The sequence below is a fragment of the Cydia splendana genome, chromosome 27 (genome assembly GCF_910591565.1).
Source record: "Cydia splendana chromosome 27, ilCydSple1.2, whole genome shotgun sequence".
Classification (NCBI taxonomy): domain Eukaryota; kingdom Metazoa; phylum Arthropoda; class Insecta; order Lepidoptera; family Tortricidae; genus Cydia; species Cydia splendana.
In genome coordinates, this window is record NC_085986.1 from 3,159,118 (window position 1) to 3,176,871 (window position 17,754).

The 17,754-nt window shown below is 36.8% G+C and overlaps 3 protein-coding genes across 3 annotated transcripts in view; 1 reads left to right on the top strand and 2 right to left on the bottom strand.

The window, feature by feature from the left end:
* The window catches only part of LOC134803809 (uncharacterized), a 351,011-nt gene extending 337,028 nt beyond the window's left edge, over nt 1-13,983 (top strand). The window contains exons 10-16 of the mRNA XM_063776646.1: nt 288-397; nt 926-1,062; nt 1,329-1,427; nt 2,030-2,149; nt 4,195-4,317; nt 6,237-6,338; nt 7,087-13,983. Of these exons, the coding sequence (XP_063632716.1) occupies nt 288-397; nt 926-1,062; nt 1,329-1,427; nt 2,030-2,149; nt 4,195-4,317; nt 6,237-6,338; nt 7,087-7,178 (783 nt within the window). The 3' untranslated portion in view covers nt 7,179-13,983. The remainder of the gene's footprint in view (nt 1-287; nt 398-925; nt 1,063-1,328; nt 1,428-2,029; nt 2,150-4,194; nt 4,318-6,236; nt 6,339-7,086) is intronic.
* Nucleotides 13,984-15,490: 1,507 nt separating this feature from the next.
* On the bottom strand, nt 15,491-17,557 carry LOC134803873 (uncharacterized). The gene is made up of 3 exons (XM_063776698.1): nt 17,495-17,557; nt 16,563-17,006; nt 15,491-15,614 (listed from the first exon to the last, which is right to left on the bottom strand). Exons 1-3 carry the CDS (start codon nt 17,538-17,540, stop codon nt 15,538-15,540), a joined length of 567 nt encoding a protein of 188 aa, XP_063632768.1. The 5' UTR covers nt 17,541-17,557; the 3' UTR covers nt 15,491-15,537.
* LOC134803647 (uncharacterized) overlaps nt 17,548-17,754 on the bottom strand; it is a 44,694-nt gene continuing 44,487 nt past the window's right edge. The window contains exon 12 of the mRNA XM_063776431.1: nt 17,548-17,554. Coding sequence (XP_063632501.1) covers nt 17,548-17,554 — 7 coding nt within the window. The remainder of the gene's footprint in view (nt 17,555-17,754) is intronic.

The window sequence follows — 17,754 nt, forward strand, 5'->3', positions numbered from 1 at the left end:
AAGTTTATTTTGCCAGTTCCTTAGGTACTCGTCGTACGTTGTTCTAGTTGATTTTCTGTTTAGCTCGTTATTCTCAGTAGAAAGGACACAAATCGTCAGAAAAAACTATGCTTAATAAACAAATAAAAATATAAACTAGTAGGATGATCTCCTAGATTGGAAAATTCATTGAAAAATGTCAAGGTAAAGACCAATATTATGAGTTGTGTGGTGCGTCTAGTTTATTAGAAGAAGAAGGAGAATTAGTTTAGGCATTAATAATAAAAAAATATAATGTAACATTGCAGATAGCGAACGCGGATGGACAGTTGGAAGAGAAGCGGCTGGTGTGCCACTCCATCCTGGAACAGAAGGAAAAGAAACATATAAAACTTGTAGCACACGTCACTAAAGGATGGTGAGGATACGATCAATTTTGTTTTTATATTTGTTACATGTACATTTGGTTAGAACTAAAGTCGTCGACATAGCCCACCGGATTAGCAAGCTGAAGTGGGAGTGGGCCGGTCATATTACCCGTAGAAAATAACCGTTGGGGTAGACGAGTTCTCGAGTGGAGACCGCGCATCGGCAAACGTAGCGTAGGACGCCCTCAGACTAGATGGAGCGATGACCTTCTCGGCTGTAAGATCTGGATCAGAGTTGCCGCAAATCGTAGGTACTCAATGGCGTGCAATAGGAGAAGCCTATGTCCAGCAGTGGAAGAAAGAAGGCTGATTGGGTACGATGCTTTACACACACTAGCACCGTCCCCCCCGTCCCCCCCCCTTTAGCATGAAATATGTCTCGTATGACAGTTTTTTTTATTTTTCAGCCCAATCATAATGACCTAAAATCTTAAAAGACCAACCCGTTTTTGTTTGTGTTTCAGTACCAGGGACCGAAACACAGTGTTTAACTTGAGTTTCTATTTGTCGTGTTCCAGTGAGTCCGGGCACGTGTGCCTGGTGTTCCACCGGCGCTCCGCGCACGTGCTGGAGCTGCGCTCGGGCTCCGGGCTGTGGGAGTCCCCGCAGGACGCCTGTGCTGAGCCGGAACACGACCCATCCATCACACTCATCAGTAAGTCCACTTGTCTTGACTATTTCTTATTCATTTATCCTGTTATTTCTTGTGCTAGAAACGCACACTACACATACTGGTAAATGAGTCCTGTAAATAATAGATATACAATTTTTTATCTCTGTTCGCTGTTCATACTGTCAGCCAGTACATTCGAAGAGGAATTACTATACACGAAAAACCTCTCCTATCGCTACATCCTATTCGTCAGAAATCTGCTTCAAGCAGTCTCCGATTTGTATTGATTTTTTATCTGTCTGTTACAGCGACCACTTTGACTCCGGAACGGTGTCCTATCTTCGGCCGCTACAGTGTGGTCAGCTCTTTAGCTGACTCCAGGCGGAGACGGCAGCAGATGACTATAGGTACGTATATTGTATACAGAGTAGTATATATTTAAATTATAAATTGTGGCTTTCAATCACAGGAGGGTGCTTAAGCTTCAAGTGCAAGAAGGTTCATTCCATATGAAATCCCAAAAGGAATTCTGATAAAAAGGTCCTTGAAATATTGGCATGCCTTGAAAACTGAAGACGCGGGTTCAAATCCCGCCTTAGCAATAGCAGCCTTTCTAGTTTTTTTCCTTCGTTAATTATTTATGTTATTAATTTATAATATAAACGGTGGCTTACTTAAGCCACAACATAGATTTAAATCTACAAAAAAATCCTAGGCTTCGACGACGGTGCAGTCCACAGACAAGACATCCTCCAGACTGAGCATTACTAGCTCTACCCCCTCTGCCACAAATACGGTAGTTTTACTACCGTAGCCCTAGCCCAGAACTCCACCATTAACCAACCCTCCTCATATATGTAGTTTTCTTTTCTTGTTTTAGTTTAAAACTTGATGTCCTTGTAAAATTTGAAAGATTAAATGTTATTGTCAAGTAAAAAATATATATACAATATAGATATAGACCTTCACGAGAAGGTTAATAATTAAATTTAAAACTTGAATTTTTCAGGAGACGCTGAAAGCACGGAAATTGAACCAAAATGCGTTCCCGGCGTTTATGACAGCGCGAGTATAGGGTGCGGCGCGGCCCAAGACAGCATCGAGTTCAAGTCCGCTTGCCCCAGTACTGGTAAGTTTATTAAAATATTTACATGAAATTTTATACAATCGTGATATAAGAGAGCTTTTCAGTCGAGTACCGTCCAAAGTATACAGCTAAGATACGCGAGCAGCCGCGATACCTTCATACACGTACGCGACCCGCCCGCCGCGGCCTGGCAGGCTGGTCAACGACACCTTCTCGTAATTCATGAGGCCCTGGTACTTGTGCAGCGCTAAATTCAATTACTAAACAGTTTTTTCTCGATTTTGGCCACCGTAGCCTATGGAGACTAACAAGCAACGCTAAGTGGTTTTCGTAGTCTATGGATGTTGCTATATTAAGGGTGTCACATGAGCGTTTCTAACTTATGAAGAAATTGAACCAAAATGCGTTCCCGGCGTTTACGACAGCGCGAGTATAGGGTGCGGCGCGGCCCAAGACAGCATCGAGTTCAAGTCCGCTTGCCCCAGTACTGGTAAGTTTATTAAAATATTTACATTATAAATAGTATTTTATACAATCGTGATATAATAGAGAGCTTTTCAGTCGAGTACCGTCCAAAGTATACAGCTAAGATACGCGAGCAGCCGCGATACCTTCATACTCGTACGCGCCACGGCCGCCGCGTTGGTCAACGACACCTTCTCGTAACTCATGAGGCCCTGGTACTTGTGTAGCGCTAAATTCAATTTCTAGACAGTTTTTTCTCGATTTTGGCCATCGTAGCCTATGGATAACAAGCAACGTTAAGAGGTTTTCGTAGTTTATGGATGTTGCTATATTAAGGGTGTCACATGCGCGTCTAACTTATGAAGAAATTGCACCAAAATGCGTTCCCGGCGTTTACGACAGCGCTAGTATAGGGTGCGGCGCGGCCCGAGACAGCATCGAGTTCAAGTCCGCTTGCCCCAGTTAAAGTTTATTAAATAGGGTATTTGAAATTTTTTTATGAATGTTATCTGTCGATCAGGTTTGCTTTGAGGATCAAATGTCTGTATTTGACCCATAGTCTTAGTTCGGTCGGACATAACAAAATCATTCTGTATAATTAGATATTTACCTTAAAGCAATACAAAAGTCACAAATGATGGTCAAAGTCTAGCACCCGCACTTTATTGACGAAACGCTTCGATCAAAATGGCAATACATCGTGACGTTAGCATGTAACGTTAGAAGCCGTTTAGATATATTGAAAATAAGGAAATTGCTATTTTGTCGGTGAAATATTGCGTTTATGTATATAGTTGCCATACAATATATTTTTAAATAAAATGTAAGTAAAAGTAATCGAATGGGTACCATTTTTTTCCTCTTTGGAAATAAAAAAAAAATTTTTTTTGAAACTTTGAGGTCTTGTATTTTTTTATTATTCCCATATATTTTTTTAGTTTTCAATTTATTGTTATGAACTGCACATCTTCTACCTTTTTAACTAGATTTAGTTATAAAATTCAACATGTGTCAACAACCCTGGCCTATTGTTGACATAAAAGATATATATAGGTACAGTGGTACTACTTTTCTTCCTTGCGTAATGCGTTGTCCCGGCATTTTTGCCACGACTCACGGGAGCCTGGGGTCCACCTGACAACTAATCCCATGATTTGACGTAGGCATTAGGTTTTACGAAAGCGACTAGGCTTTATTTGGATCAGTCCGGTTTCCTCATGATGTTTTCCTTCACCGAAAAGCGACTGGTAAATATCAAATGATATTTCGCACATAAGTTCCGAAAAACTGAATGGTCGGACAGACAGACGCACGAGTGATCCTATATGCGTTCCGATTTTCCTTTAGCTCTCTTGCTATGCACTGTGTTGGTCTCAGAGCAATAATATATAGCTGACTGAATGAGATGGTTTTTTGGAACTTCCTGTAGAAGTAGCAGAGAAAGCGCTATTATTGTTTTTCTCACTACGCTCGTGGTTAAATTTTGGAATCTTTCGCTTGCTCGAGTATCAATAGCACGAGAGGTTAAACAACAACTTTGCCCCGTTGTAAAACATATGACTGTTCTTTTTTTTTAGTGTATACCTGCCGCCTTTTAAAACAAATGACTGTTCTTTTTTCAGTGTATACCTGCTATGGCAGCTGGCAGTCCGGCGGCACCGGCTACGTGGTAGCGGCCCCAGCGCAGCCGCGCAGCACGCGCCTGCGCACAGTCTGCATCGTTTACGAGCACCACAATAACAACGGTACGTATTTGTAACGTTATCTATGGAAAGGGACCTGAAGCACTACCACCAGTTTTAACATTGACATATTCACTCACGTTTAAGTAACTTACTTTCTATGCATCTCGCTCGTACTCGCATATTAGTGCAAGCGAGATGTATAGAAAGTAATTTACGTAGACGCGAGCTAATCTGTCAATGTCAAAACTGGTGGTAGCCGTACTTATTGTCGATGGCGCTTACGCCATTATTAACGATGCTCCGATATAAATACAATGCTGCGCGACGCTGTGCGGCGTAAGCGCCATCCACAATAAGGTCCCTTTTCATAAATAATGCCCCATTTATATTACGAAAATAACTCACAACTTAGGAACAAATCGGAAATCAAACTAGGCCCTCCCGAGACATCTAATTTTGTCCTCGCCATTAAGTAAATATTCATTCTTATGTCATCAATAATAGAAAACAAATTTACGAACAGATTAAGAAAGTAAATACTTAGAGTAATTAAGAGGTGGGTAATTATTATATAGGTATGGGCATTTTCACCAAAAAGTGTACCATTTACTTTTTTTCGAAAATCAATTAACTTTTGGGTTATTTCTACTCAGAATCACGAGGACTATCGATTTAAGAAGAAAAAAAATGTCAGTTTTGTAACGCATTTTCACATACATTTTGTATGGATCGTTACAAACCTGACACCCAAAATTTGTATGAAAAACTGGGGACACCTTTTTTCTTTGTCTCATTCAACAGTACTCGTGATTCTGAGTCTAAATAACCCAAAAGTTGATGGTTTTTCGAAAAGAGTAAATGGTATAGGTACCATTTTGTCTTAAAAAACCCACATATGTACAAGGCGCTAACAAATTACCTATTATTAGCGCCAAATTAATTATTATATTATTATAGGTGATAGTACTCGGCTCCTGGAGTATATTTAACTATTTAACGTTTTATGATGTTTTGCCCCGATTCAAATAAAACGAAGTGAAGGAGTGACATTATAAACATCATATTTTTATAGAAATTTTACATTTTTGATGACAATACCACACTTTTTCATTGCAAATGCCATGCAGGCTTGATCTGACTCTATATGGTACTGACCTCTGAAAAAATTGTGAAAAAAAAAGAAGATGTATTTATTGCCACAACAGCGAATACAGAGCACACAATATTTAAAGTAAAAAAACCGGGCAAGTGCGAGTCGGACTCGCGCACGAAGGGTTCCGTACCATAATGCAAAAAAAAAAACAAAAAAAAGCAAAAAAAAAAAAACGGTCACCCATCCAAATACTGACCACTCCCGACGTTGCTTAACTTTGGTCAAAAATCACGTTTGTTGTATGGGAGCCCCATTTAAATCTTTATTTTATTCTGTTTTTAGTATTTGTTGTTATAGCGGCAACAGAAATACATCATCTGTGAAAATTTCAACTGTCTAGCTATCACGGTTCGTGAGATACAGCCTGGTGACAGACGGACGGACGGACGGACGGACGGACGGACGGACGGACGGACAGCGAAGTCTTAGTAATAGGGTCCCGTTTTACCCTTTGGGTACGGAACCCTAAAAAAGAAGTTACTTAACCTATAAACGTTATATCTATAATCTATAATCTATGGTGGATGTATCTGGTGGATGAGCTATCTGTATGGTGACGAAGCCTGCGCTGTGGATCTGAAGGTACTGTTATTATTATGTTTTTTTTTGTGGGGGAAATAAAATGGATAATCTTAACTAGACTATTGTAACTTAATAACTAAACATTTTCTGTGACAAATGGTTTGGGCGTCAGCATAATGCTGCCAGCATCAACTCAGCGTTAGTGACACTGCAGCGCTGTTTTTCAGCCCAGACCAAGTTAATTACCAATTAAAATAAATTAAATTAGCTCTATAAACACTATGTTGATATTGTTATGTTACAGAGACCCACGGAGGCACGCTGTCTTTGAGCATCGTGTCGCACTCGTGTGATCGCTCGGCGTCGCCCGGCCCGCCTGACAAGGCCTACAATCTGACACTCAATGGTACGTTATAGACGGTCAAGCAAATCTTGTCAGTAAAAAAAGGCGCGAAATTCAAATTTTCTATGGGACGATATCCCTTCGCGCCTTCATTTTTCAAATTTGCCGCCTTTTTCTACTGATAAGATCTGCTTGACCAAGTATACTTTACAGTACTTACCTACATAATGGCAGGGGTGCGAAACTCCTGACTTCGGGCAAACTCGGCTCCGTTCGGCTCAGCATTGCTCCGAGCAATTATTAGGGCTGACACAACTTGACGTCCCTTTGCGTGCACGACCACAGATAAGATAACGGCTTGAATTTTGACAGCCGAAAGGGATAGTGCCATATATTAGAAAGGGACAACATGATTCGACCCTGAACCGCTGTCAAACTTCGGTTTTGTAGGAAGTTTCCTTTCTGTACGGTAGTACTATTACGTATTCTGTGATAATGGTGCTACTTTACCGCACTAGTGCGATAACTAGCACATTACGTAACTATGTCGAAAACTTATTAAGGGTCGTATGTACTGTAAAACATTGTACGTTACATGTGCGAATACGTATTTTTCGCACTTGTGTCGTAGTACTATTTCCTTCCGGTATAGGAGCATTTCACCATTAAGTGTAGCTTACGAAATTATTTTTCTTAATATAATGTTGTCGGTTACCAAAACCAATTTTTGGTTTAATGATAATTGATGCCTGAGTTTTAATTAAAAATTTACATCAAAAATTGGATATAGAAAATGTCTCTTTCCTTCCAGGTACATGTGAGCAGAGCAGCAAGTACAACAGCCTCGCGGAGCGCCTCGCGCCCGCCACGCTCCTGCTCGCGCTCGCGCTCACTGTCAGATGATACGGCGGCCGCTAGAGGCCCAAGGGGAGTTCTATTAACCTACTTCATGTCTAAACTACATGCTGTTTACTGATTATCGACCTTATTTGCAAAGATATTAGGTTCAAAATTTCTCAGTTATAACTGAAGTTACGATTTTTGTGAGAGTCTAAGGTTGGTATTCCACCTGTGCAATTTCTTTGTACAATGTCATTGCGTCTCACTCTATCATTAAGCAAAATGTGAGACGCAATACATGTTTGACAAAGATATTAGATGGAATACCCCCCTAAGGTGACTCTGCACCGACCCGAACAGAATAATGCGATGGAGTGTCTTAATAAACGTCATATTTCATATAAATTTGACATTAATGATGACATTTCCATCCCTTGTCATGGTAGCGCTGGTGGCCTAGCGGTAAGAGCATGCGACTTTCAATCCGGAGGTCGCGGGTTCAAACCACCAATGAATTTTTCGGAACTTTTGTACGAAATTTCATATGATATTTACCAGTTTCTTTTCGGTGAAGGAAAACATCGTGAGGAAACCGGACTAATCCCAATAAAGCCTAGTTTCCCCTTTGGGTTGGAAGGTCAGATGGCAGTTGCTTTCGTAAAAACTAGTGCCTACGTCAATTCTTGGGATTAGTTGTCAAGCGGACCCCAGACTCACATGAGCTGTGGCAAAAAGCCCGGACAACGCGAAGAAGAAGAAAAAATTACATACTTTGTCATGCAAATTCCATGCAGAGTTAGGTTGGTCCGACTCTAAGGTCGATGTGGTCAGTCATAACTGTCAATTTCGTAATCTTAATTGCAAAGAGAAGAACCAACATTGGTCAGTCAAAAGTAACATTTCTTAAAACTTAAATACATGAGGATAATCAGTTAACAGTCACAACACAAAAATTGGTAGAAAAGGCAGATTGGTCACACTTTGGAAACCTAGACAAGATATATTTTACTTATTCAAACATATTACACAGTATTACAGTGAGACACTAAGGCACTGTGGAATGCATACAGTATTATTATTATCCTAAAACGTTAACATAGAGTTGTGTTATACAATAACAATAATCTTAAATATTAACTGAAGACAGGTTATCCATCGCCTCACATAACTTCTTACATTCGTCACATAACATCTTCCAACTACTGGCAAAAACATATATATTAGTACAGAATTTTTGGTATGGTCTTTGGTCGTCCCATTCGTTTTTCGTCAAGTTCTTAAATTAGTCCTATTCTGCTTTCGTCACTCATTCTACATTGAAAGCCACCGACGATTGTGACGAATGCAGAATGAGTGACGAAAGCAGAATAGGACTAATTTAAGAACTTGATGAAAAACGAATGGGACGACCCAAGACGATACCGAATTTTTAACGTTCTAAACCTTCTGCGATCTCCTCTTTTGTGATTGATGTAGAATTTTTATCTACGAGATGAAAGTGTAGGTCATACTCAACGACATTTTTTGAAACAGACCTGAATTCCCGATAAATTTTTACTGTCACACAGAAAACGTCGGTATCTGGCACCTATTTCACCATGCTGACCACCGTGATCACCAATAGGGACCGTGCGCAGAGGGCCTGCCATCTTGTGGCCTGAATCAGAAACATATGTGCATATGTACATTGCCAAAGCAAGTGCTACCATCTACCGTTCTCGTAGGTACGTTTCCTGGTGCATAGTAGGTTCTGCCTTCTGCCATCTCGTGGGCTACATCGGAAGCATAAACGTCACATTTACGCCTCGCGCCAAAAATCTGACGGCTCCTATGCTGTCCGTCCGTGCTATACGTCATGCACGCCCCCTATTGCTTAGTAACGACAGTACCTACATAGCGTCAATGTTGTTGTTGAACAATTAATGTATGGTGAATTGTCAATGTCGGGCGTTAATTGTTAGCGTAGTTTCGAACAAAGATTTTTTTCTTCGTAACGGGTTGCGAACGGAGAATTATTTTCTACGTAACGGGTTGCGAACGAAAAATTATTTTCTTCGTAACTGGTTGCGAACGGAGATTTTTTTTTTAATAATTATTCTTAACAATATTATACAACTAATTAATTTGTACATGAACATATCTGCCTGATGTCTTACAATGCTGATTTATCCTATGAATCTTTGTGTAAATGTATTTTAATAGAACTCCTTTCTAATGTACCTATTTGACACTAAAATACTTGTAGGTAACAAGTAGATTGCTTTTTGTGATAATGTTATTTTTATTTCGGCAGCTATTTTTGGGTAGGTTTTTTTTTTACTTTTTTTAATGGTTCTGAAGCTATTCTGTTTAAGATTAATGTTTTTTGGGAACTTTATTTTTGGATTTAAAAAAAAAACAGTTTTTTTGACAGATTTCGGAATTAAAAAAAACTTTTTGATATTGTATGTACCTTCGTTATTTACAATACTCATTAAACTGTATTAAGTTAAGAGTTAATTGTAAATAAATTAATTGTAAACAAAGCTTCCGAACCATACAAAAGTGTTGTTTAGGTATTTATTCTCATTTTTAATGCTTTTATTAGTTATTATTTTTTCTATAAAATAGTCGTTAGGATAGGCCAAACAATACAATGTTGAAAAGAAACGAAGTAAAAATAAAGTGTGTAAATAAAAAATGGTATAGAATTTGATTAAAATGCGATTTTTAAATAATGTTACTTACGGAATTTGTATCTTAATGGGATGTTTTATTTTTTAAATTTAGACCCTGTTTGTTCTCGCCTAATAAATAAGAAAAATGTTAAATGTTTTGTAATTTTTTGCTCATCACCTACGTAGTTACGAAAATGTAATAATAGTTACGAAAGTGGAAACTTTTCAAAATATTAATTTTATATCGATCCCTCACCTGACTCAATCAAGGTGATATTGTTGAGAGTTTTAACCTTGAATTATAGTTCGTGTTTTTAGCATTAGAAAAAGACTACGCGATCTTGACGTGTCTTTTAATTGAAAAACGCTTTTTAAAAATCAGTAACATAAAATAATGTAAATAATCGTATATGATATGATTCATAATTGTTACATATTTGCCGTGACTTATTTATCAAAAGTGATTTTTGATAAAGGGCTGTCCATAAATTACGTCGTCGAGTTCGGACAATTTTTGACCCCCCCCCCCCCCCCCCCCTAAAATCATGCTTTGAATGACCCCGTTTCCTCCTACGTCATGCTACCATCATCCGATGTCCAGACCTCCCCCCCCCCCCCCTAATTTGAAATGATGTAATTTATGAATAGCCCCTAAAACGTCACGTCAAGATTGTTTACCTTTTTTCTGATGCTAAAGAAAATCTAACTATAAATATGTCTTTTACTTAATTGTATATTTTTAGTAAGTGCTCAGAAAACGTCCTGCTATGTAGCAAACAACTGATAAAATTTTAAATGTGAGTGATACAACTATTACGATTTATCACTATCGCATTTATTGATGAAACCTTTGAAAAGTTAGTTAAAAAGTTTTAGGCGAGAACAAAACAAGATGTAATTATACTATAGTATCATTTATTTATAGACAAAAACGCTTTAAGTATACACTTTGTACTGTATGCTTGGTATATCGAGCGGCAGATGTTATATCGGTGTCGTCTTATCATGTCTTTTATCGAACGATATCTTGTCATCGATAAAATAAGAGACATGAAGACTGTTGTTCAAATGTCGTACTGTTTTGATACATTTGTGCTGTTATTGTGAGGAAAATTGTATTTTATATAGAAAGGCATTATATTAGTGTCAATTATAAGCTGTTTACACAATTTCACTTAAAAGATTTTTTATTATTGTGAATTAAAAATTTACGACAGGCAAGTTTGGTCCCTGACAAAATGGAAAAATTACAAAGACGATGTTTTTGACGTGATAACGTCTTATAAATCGATCAACACCGGTAGCATGCACGAAAAAGTGTCACGTTGTGGACAGATCTCCATGGTAACGTTGTGGATAAATCTCGATGGTAACGTTACGTAATGTAATGTTAATGTTTTCGTATGACGTTATCACGCAAAATTATCGTCCGTAAACCGACTTTACAGACAACCATATTTTTTTGTTAGAATGTTTCTGTAAGTGTTTAAATTAGTTTCCTTAATATTTTCCTCCTTTGCCATAAACTTTCAGACATGTTTCGATATGGTACGACATTTCGAGTAATGAAAACCGTTCATATTGGTTTAAGTGTAATATAAATTAGATAGGCATAAATTTAGAGAAATTATGCTCAGAAGGAAGACCGTGGTTTTTTTATTTATTGAAACGTCCGTAAACTTTGTTGTGCGTCCATAAACTACGTAGACGGGCACAGTTTGAACATTCTAGTTATATTGTATTCTTTTTTATGGAAATTATGTAATAATTCCTTGCCATATAAAAAAGTTACGAAACTATTATAGTTAGTTACGAAACTGATTTTTTTTATTATAATTTTGGAATACTTTTTTTATTAACAAAAAGAAGTTATAATGTTCTGTAGAGCAATCAGTATCAACAAATCAAAGTGTGCCCGTCATTAGACTTACGCATTTATTATTTTAGAAGAAAAACGGCGCAAAAGTGGCTTTTTCGGTTTATAAATAAAACCGGGTAAGTGCGAGTCGGACTCGCGCACGAAGGGTTCCGTACCATAATGCAAAAAAAAAAAAAACGAAAAAAAAGCAAAAAAAAACGGTCACCCATCCAAGTACTGACCACTCCCGACGTTGCTTAACTTTGGTCAAAAATCACGTTTGTTGTATGGGAGCCCCATTTAAATCTTTATTTTATTCTGTTTTTAGTATTTGTTGTTATAGCGGCAACAGAAATACATCATCTGTGAAAATTTCAACTGTCTAGCTATCACGGTTCGTGAGATACAGCCTGGTGACAGACGGACGGACGGACGGACGGACGGACGGACAGCGAAGTCTTAGTAATAGGGTCCCGTTTTACCCTTTGGGTACGGAACCCTAAAAATGAGTATTTCAATCAAATGCTCTAGTCGACTCCTAAAATGCCACTTTTGTCTTGTTCTTTTCCAATTTGGTTTTCAGAAAGAAATCTTAAAATAATTGAGTCGCGAAGATCATATGAAATTATGACATAACCATCAGTATATGTGTCAAACCAATGACCATTTGTATTGTGCAGAATTAAGTTCAAATACCCATTTAATTGAATGCATTAATGAGTGCATTAACTGGCATTTTAAACAAATACACGATTGATTGATTGATTATTCGCGGATCTTCTCTTTGTGCTTTTAATACATATAACTGTTCTTTTGACATTTACTCGTAACATAAAATTGACCTTTTCGTTAATAAAAAGACACTGAGAAGGCCTCGATATGTAAGAATATTTATATGCATTAAAATCACTAAGTCGGCAAAACAAATGGCTCAAAAACAATCATAATTTAAAATCAAATTGATTAAGCAATTGTTATTAATTATTATTACTGTTTTAAAGATTTCAAGAAGAAAACCAGATACTATCAGCTATTATTATAGGCTTTAGACTTATAATTTACCAGTTTTTTTTACAACCAGTGCTTTTCCTCGTGAATCTTGACCAATAGTAGTTAAAAGTATACATATTTGCTCATAATTAACAAAAAATAGCGCGGAATTTTATTTGTGATAAAGAAAATATTATAAGAAAAAATGTGTAAATATTGACTAGACTCAAGTTCCTCACTTTTGTTTCTCTGACTCTGATTTTTGTGATACTCTGAGTTTTGGTTGGTTAGATTTAAGTTTGGCCTTTGGCCGCCACAACTACTCTCAAAAAATCAAATGAAAAATCTCTCGATATCAAATGATTTAGTTGTGTACTACTTATTCTTTCGCAATTTTTCATAAGGGCACTTTCGACTTCCGACAACATCTCATAAGTAGTTACGAAAGTTACAAAAGTGGAATAAATTTGTTTTCGTAACTCAAAGTTCTTCAAAGGATACTTTAATGTTAGTAGTAACTTTATGTTTTTAATAATGCTTTTGAAATATTACGAGAAAATCAATAAATCAAAATAAAGTATGGCGGCCGAAGGTTGGAATTGACGATGTCTGTGCTTGCCTACAATGAACCTATTATTTTAAAAGAAAGATTTAAAATATAAATATGTAGCCGAAAAGACTATTGTACATAAAACTAGCTGGATAACTTATATAACTATACATACAATCATATTTTATAAGTATAAACACATTTTTAAAATAAACTACAGGACAAAAGTATTAATTTTAAAAAATAACCGACGATAATAAATAGCGATAGTATTATGAATAGATTTAAAGAAGCGGTCTTTAACATTTTCGTTAAAAAAGTGCACATTAAAAAGTAAAACACTGTAGCACTTAAGACGTTTTTTTAAACAAATTTACAATGTGAATAAAACGCACTAAGGATTTCTGTAAAAAATATGATGTAATACTCTATGGGATTGTAATTTATTGGCATGTAAATATTTTGTTTTTTAGGGCTAAATGTGGTTTCTTCGCTGTTTTGTGTATTTAAAAAACGTGTCAGTCAGCTGGGAAGCGTCGCCGATAAAATTCCTTTTTCTGACAGCTGCTTTTTTTAACAATTGTGGCCTAGATGCTATTCCTTTAAGCCATCTGACAGCTGTCATCGGAGGCGTTTATCAGTTGTCTAAGCGCGTTAGGCGTTTTTCCTTCGCCAACTGTATAGAACGTTTTGCTAATCCGGATCCCCGCATTCGCCATTTTGGAAAACTTCACGAGAAGAGATACGATTTGTAACTATTACCGTGTAAGCCTATTATTATATTTTGATTACTGAAATATATTTGAAAATCAATTTTAGTTTTATTTATTGGTGTGTGTGTTGTCTTCTTGCCCAGGTTCATACATCTGGAACCCATTTCATACAAGTAAATGGGGCATTTTACAAGTTTAACCTAGCAACATTTATGGAAGTGACACTTGCGTCATGCATGGCGAATGACGAGTCGGTTTTTGACGGTGTATTCCCAATTTTCCATTTATCCTCGCACCACGTGACCGCTGCCATACATGAGGCGGGGACAAATATGAATGCACCTATTCCCATATGTGCCCGGTGGGGACAAATGGGGCCCTTTTGACCTGTGTAGCCGGCTTAAACTTGTATAATTGACCCCGAAATACCTAATATATTGTGTGAAATCCTCAGGTGACAACCAAAACTCACTACTAAAAAATGATTAAACAAAGATCAACCTTATTTTGGTACTAATAAAGTTCACTATATACTTGTGGTTGTAATTAGTGAGTTTTGGTTGTCACCTGACTAAGGGGCTATTCATAAATTACGTCATTTCAAATTAGGGGGGGGGGGGTTCTGGACATCGAATGATGGTAGCATGACGTAGGAGGAAACGGGGCCATTCGAAGCATTATTTCTGGATGTTTTAGGGGTGGGGGGGAGGTCGAAAATTGTCAAAACTCGATGACGTAATTTATGGACAGCCCCTAAATAGTCATTTCTAATTTAATTTAGACCCTTTACCGAACTGCGCAATAATTATTATAACTATGTATACACGGTGTAACATGAGGAAACCGAATAATTTTAACAGCGTATTCCTGATCATATTTAGAGACAAAAATGTTCTATAAACTTTTTTGAAATTCGCCTAGTTTCAGAGAAAATATTAATTAAAAAAAATACAAGTTTTTATTGTTACATAGTGTAAAAGGCCTTTTTGATGGTGATGTCGCTGCTATGGGACGTAGTCTAAATATCCTTATTGATACATGTCAAAAAGTGACAAGTAACACTTTGCAAAAAGTAGGTTTTACGAAAAAAAATGTAAAAATCAATTTTAATTGACAAGTTTACCAATAACATTTATTTTTTATGTACAAATACATTTTAAAAAATTGAAAAAACTAAACAAAAAAAATTTTTTTTGGCGAAATTGACCTAAACTCATATTACATTTTTTCCTTCTTTTGATCTCAGAAATGCGTGGTTAAAATTATTCGGTTTTCCTCATGTTACACCGTGTATGTAATAAACTGCTCCAATGAAGGAATATTTATAATACTAGACCAAATATAGGAAATTAAGATTTTTCACTCAGGAAAAAACAAATGACATCATATATAAAGCTTTTTAAACATCTTAGATGAAGACGCACAATAATTACATATAAGTCATAAGTTGACGGCCACACCTAAAAAACCTACGTATCCTACAAATGAATCCTATTATTATTATATCGTCGGGTGACAAGCAAAACTCACTAATTACTATCAAAAAATTAAATAACAATGCACTTTATTGCACTTGTAACACGGATTATTGTCCAATAATTTCAATGATGTTAGTTAGTGACTTTGCTTATCACCCGACGATATTAACTCTAGTCTACATATTGTATATGTTGTATTGTTCTAGTGGTTCGTATGTCCATTCTTCATCATCTTCCGCCTCTGGTGTGTCATCTGAAATGAATATAAATATATATTTTTGGTAATAATTTAAAAAACTTACATCTGTATACTAAGCTTGAAGAGAACAATTTGACTCGGTGATTTATTAAAAATGCAGATATGAGAGACAAAATTAATTTGTTTCCAAGTTTCTGGTTGCGATATTCATATTTTATCACCCCATTTCGCAACTAGTTACGAAAGCGTAAATTAAAAAATACAAGTAGGTGTAGTCATTATAACAATATCGCCTCTCTCTCTCTCTGCATATTATTTAAAAGCCAACATTTTTTAGCTGTTAAATACAATTTAGCTTCTAAAACTTTTTAAATTTTTTTTTAATATTCGACGATCTTTTTGTGAAATTCTTAGTACTAAATTTGATCTGTATAATAATAATAATTCAATTTTATATCATAATTTTGGACACGGCGCGTATAGTACGTCGGTTCCTCACTCTGCGGCCCCCACAAAATAGAAATGTAGTATCTATTTATGTGATGCATACAGAATTACTACCTTTCAACTATGAATAGGGTTGCCAGATCGAAAGGCGCTATTATCGGGAAAAAAAACAAATTTTTTCGGGATTTTGGGACTTAAGTCGGGAAAAAAACATTCAAATTAAAGTACCTAATTGTATTAAAAACTACAATATTTTACATTATTGGCACTACGCTCGACGACAGTTCGGAACTTAAAATTATTGTTTTATAACGTGAAGCTGTTTTTCGGGACAATATTCACTTTGTCGGGAATCGGGAACACATGCTAAAAATCGGGAGATTCCCGCCAAATCCCGACCATCTGGCAACCCTAACTATGAATAGCAGTGTGAGATAGAGTAGAGGTACGAGATTTTTTCAAAGTAGCGCCGATATATGTATGTAATACCTATCTATTCATAAGTGCTTGTTGCTAGGCCTACATGAATAAAGTATATTTGAACTTGAAAAATACCTTCGTCAGCCATCTGATATATTGGCATATCATCATCCTCTAGAATCGGATCCGGCGGTAACGGTCTTGCATCAGGTTTTGGCAACGGCCTTTTCTGAATCGACTTTTGGACTTTTTGTTTCACAGGAATCAACTTTGGCGCCTGTTGTGTTTCTGTTAAAACAGGAGGCCATTTTGAATTTTGTGAAGCGTTCGACACTGTTGGCGGCGGTTTTTTCACTAAAGGAGGTTTCTGTGGTGATATAGTAGTTTTTATAGGTTTAGGAGATTTTAAACTCGCTTCTATCTTTGGTAGAATTAGTTTCATTTGATTTGGTTGAACGGGTTTGGAGGCGATTGGTGGTTGTTTTGGCTGAACTGGTTTTGTTGGTTGCATCGGTTTTGTTTGGACTTTTGGTGGATTTTTCTTTTCTATTGTGGCGTTCGGGGAAGATGTTGCTGTATCTGAAAATAAGTCAAATAATCGATTAGCTCTCTGCAAAGACTGCAAAGTACCGTAAAATGGAGTGAGTAGGTGCAAAACTAACATTCAAACCTCCATAACATTTTATTTTTACATATGCAAACTGAATGGTGTATATAATAAGTGTTCCGGACGTTTGTATTTTAGTTTTTATTTTATTTTGGGTAGTTCCATTTCATAACTTTGACGATAAACAGAAAATATCACCTCACCCCGTAGTCCCTCGTATTTGGGGTGAGTTGGGTTTTAATACAAAGGTGATTTTGGAAGATTGTTGGATCGATTTTTTTTATTATGAGTGTTACTATAGCTCCATTTTAAAATGGAATACATTATTTTTGTAGCAGTAGCCTTAAAATCCCATCTCACCCCCCTTTCATCCCTTCTCTCCCAACCCAACCCAACTCTCCCCGCGAACTCACCCCATTCTACGGTAATTAAAATTTAAAATCAAATAAAGTGAAAATACCTTTTCCAATGTTTCTGTTCTTGAATACGTTTTTCAATTCTGACATTGGAGATTCAGTAGCTGGAATATAAAACAAATATTAGGCATATGTTTGGCATATTACTAGACTGTCGGTTTCCGATAAGCCCGAATTTTAATCGAGTTAATTAATTACCCAATTACCTAATAGACTTTGACAATAAAAGCGCCACTTGCACCATCCCACTAACCCAGGGTTAACCGGTTAAACGTGTGGTACTATACAGCACGTCCACGGATGA